Here is a 2,206-nt window from a genome sequence, read left to right on the forward strand (position 1 = left end):
AGGACAGGACAGGACAAGGGGAAAGGGGAAAGGGGAAAGGGGAAAGGGGAAAGGGGGGGAAAGGGGAAAGGGGGGGAAGGGGAAAGGAAAAGGACAGGACCCAAAACAGGGTCTCCATGGCTCCCTTCCCCAGCTGGCAGTTAGTGCAGGATAGCAGGACGAACAATGGGAAAGATGGCCCAGCATGCTATGGAGAAGCCTTTTGCAGTCGAGGACTTGGGCTTGATTCACCCTCCCTCCCTTACTGAGGCAGCTGGAGCACAATTAACCTTTCCACCATAGGCAGCTGTTTGAGCTGTGCTCACGTACCAAATGGGGTAATTTCATGCTGATAACTTGATTGTTTTTTAAGCCATGTAGTGCTCTTAATTGCTTGGTGTTAGATAAACTGTGATTTAAAGAGCATAAACTCAAGATAACGGGCGCATGGATCATCACCTTGGGAACAGCAAGGAGTGACTTATTTACTTTAACAAAGCCTTTGTGAAGTTTATGGCTGCTGTCTGAGGGCATATAGAAGTTACACTGGGAAAAGGAAGCCCAGGCTAAGAAGGCTGGGTCTAAAGCCTCCCTCATCTGCTAGGGCCACAGATAACAAAGGTGCCCAAGCAGGATTGTGAAGGCAGTTGCACCAGACCCTGGGTATTCAGTGTCACTCAAACAGAACCAAACTGGTTCTAAGGCTCTGCCTTCATCACCACCACTGGCACAATCCTGTGCTGGGAGGTAACAGGAGATCACAGATGATCCATGGCTAAACAAGACGACGGATTATAGCCAGGGTTATTCCCAGGACCAGCTGAAAGGGTCTGAGTTCTGCTAACACAAGGAAAGTAAAAACTTCTTGGCTATAAAGTAAAAACCCCTTCAAAGGGGTTTTGCTTAATACTTAAATTCTAGTTGGAATATCAACAAATCTGTCCAGCATATAATCCAGGCCCCATCTGGTACTGAAACAAAGAGAACAGTTCCCACCAGAAGCCTGGGGCTGAGAAAAAGCCTGAGAAGACAGGTAACCAGACAGGTGTTTAGACAGTCCCTCAACACCTCAAGAAGATGCTGCCCAGAAGACTGAAGCAGGAGTTCTGGCAGCTGAGGCCCAAGCAGCTCACTCTGCAAAGTCAGCATGGCCAGATAAAGATGCTGGCAAAACTACACCAGGACCCCCCAAGGATAAGCAACCCCCAAAGAACTACTACTTACTTAGCCACAGCTAAAAGCACATGGGGGTCATGTTCACATTTCTTCAGGGCATCCACACTCTTGGTCTTTCTCTGGGGCCTTGCCTCAAGGAAAACAGCTTCAGACCACAGGATACCTGAAATTCAGAAGCAGAATTTTGCCCTTCTACCATAGAAATGCACCCTCCCTCTCAGGCTGTCTTAAAAGGGGTGTCCTGAAGGCAGCCACAAGGGCCTCAACCTACCCAGCAACCTCCTGAATTGCAGCGGCCTTGCCAGAGCAGACTGGACAGTGCTCTGTATGGCAGCTGCAAGTTTTCACTCTCACTCAGTCAGCGAGCAGGCAACAGGCAACGGCAATATGAAAGCGCTATCGCATACCGCTTTTAAAAATAGACTACAGCTTCCGGACAGCAGGGCTGCACAGAGACTCCCTGCCTTGAAACACACACCCGCACACGCACGCAAGCATACACTTGCACGCGCACACACACACACACACACACACACACGCACGCACGCACGCACGCACAGATGATAACTAGGCTTGTGACACGTGCCTGTAATCCCAGCACTTGAGAAGCCAAGAGCTCAAGTAGGATGATCATGATTTAGAAGCCAACCTACGCTACAAAGTAAGAGTCGAGCAAAAAAAGCAAAAACAAAACAAAAAAGCTACCACTATCAGCACCACAACAAAAAAATTGTAGCCAGGCATGGTGGCACAGGCTTGTAATTTAATACTTGGGAAGTGGAGTCAGAAGAGTAAAGAATTCAGTGCCAGCCTTTATTATATAGTGAGTCTGAGACCACTCCAGGCTACATAAAACCTTGCCCCCCATCCCCCAAAAAGGTATCAAATACCTACTAGAACTTTAATTCAATTCTGTATAATAACAAAGAAATACTTCAAACACTAAGAAAAGAAATTCCTGAATATTAGGTTGGAGGCAATCTTTATATCCTCCTTTTAAAATTCCAATTTTTTTCAAGTGACATAAACATTTCTTTATTCCTCCCCCCCC

General features: G+C 47.2%; 1 protein-coding gene across 1 annotated transcript in view; it reads right to left on the reverse strand.

Moving 5' to 3' along the window:
- Positions 1–2,206, reverse strand: part of Prpf6 (pre-mRNA processing factor 6) — a 56,972-nt gene that overhangs the window by 1,727 nt on the left and 53,039 nt on the right. Inside the window, exon 19 of the mRNA XM_005362670.2 lies at positions 1,204–1,318. Within this exon, the coding sequence (XP_005362727.1) occupies positions 1,204–1,318 (115 nt within the window). The remainder of the gene's footprint in view (positions 1–1,203; positions 1,319–2,206) is intronic.

This window comes from Microtus ochrogaster, linkage group LG8, assembly GCF_000317375.1.
Source record: "Microtus ochrogaster isolate Prairie Vole_2 linkage group LG8, MicOch1.0, whole genome shotgun sequence".
NCBI classification, from domain to species: Eukaryota; Metazoa; Chordata; class Mammalia; order Rodentia; family Cricetidae; genus Microtus; species Microtus ochrogaster.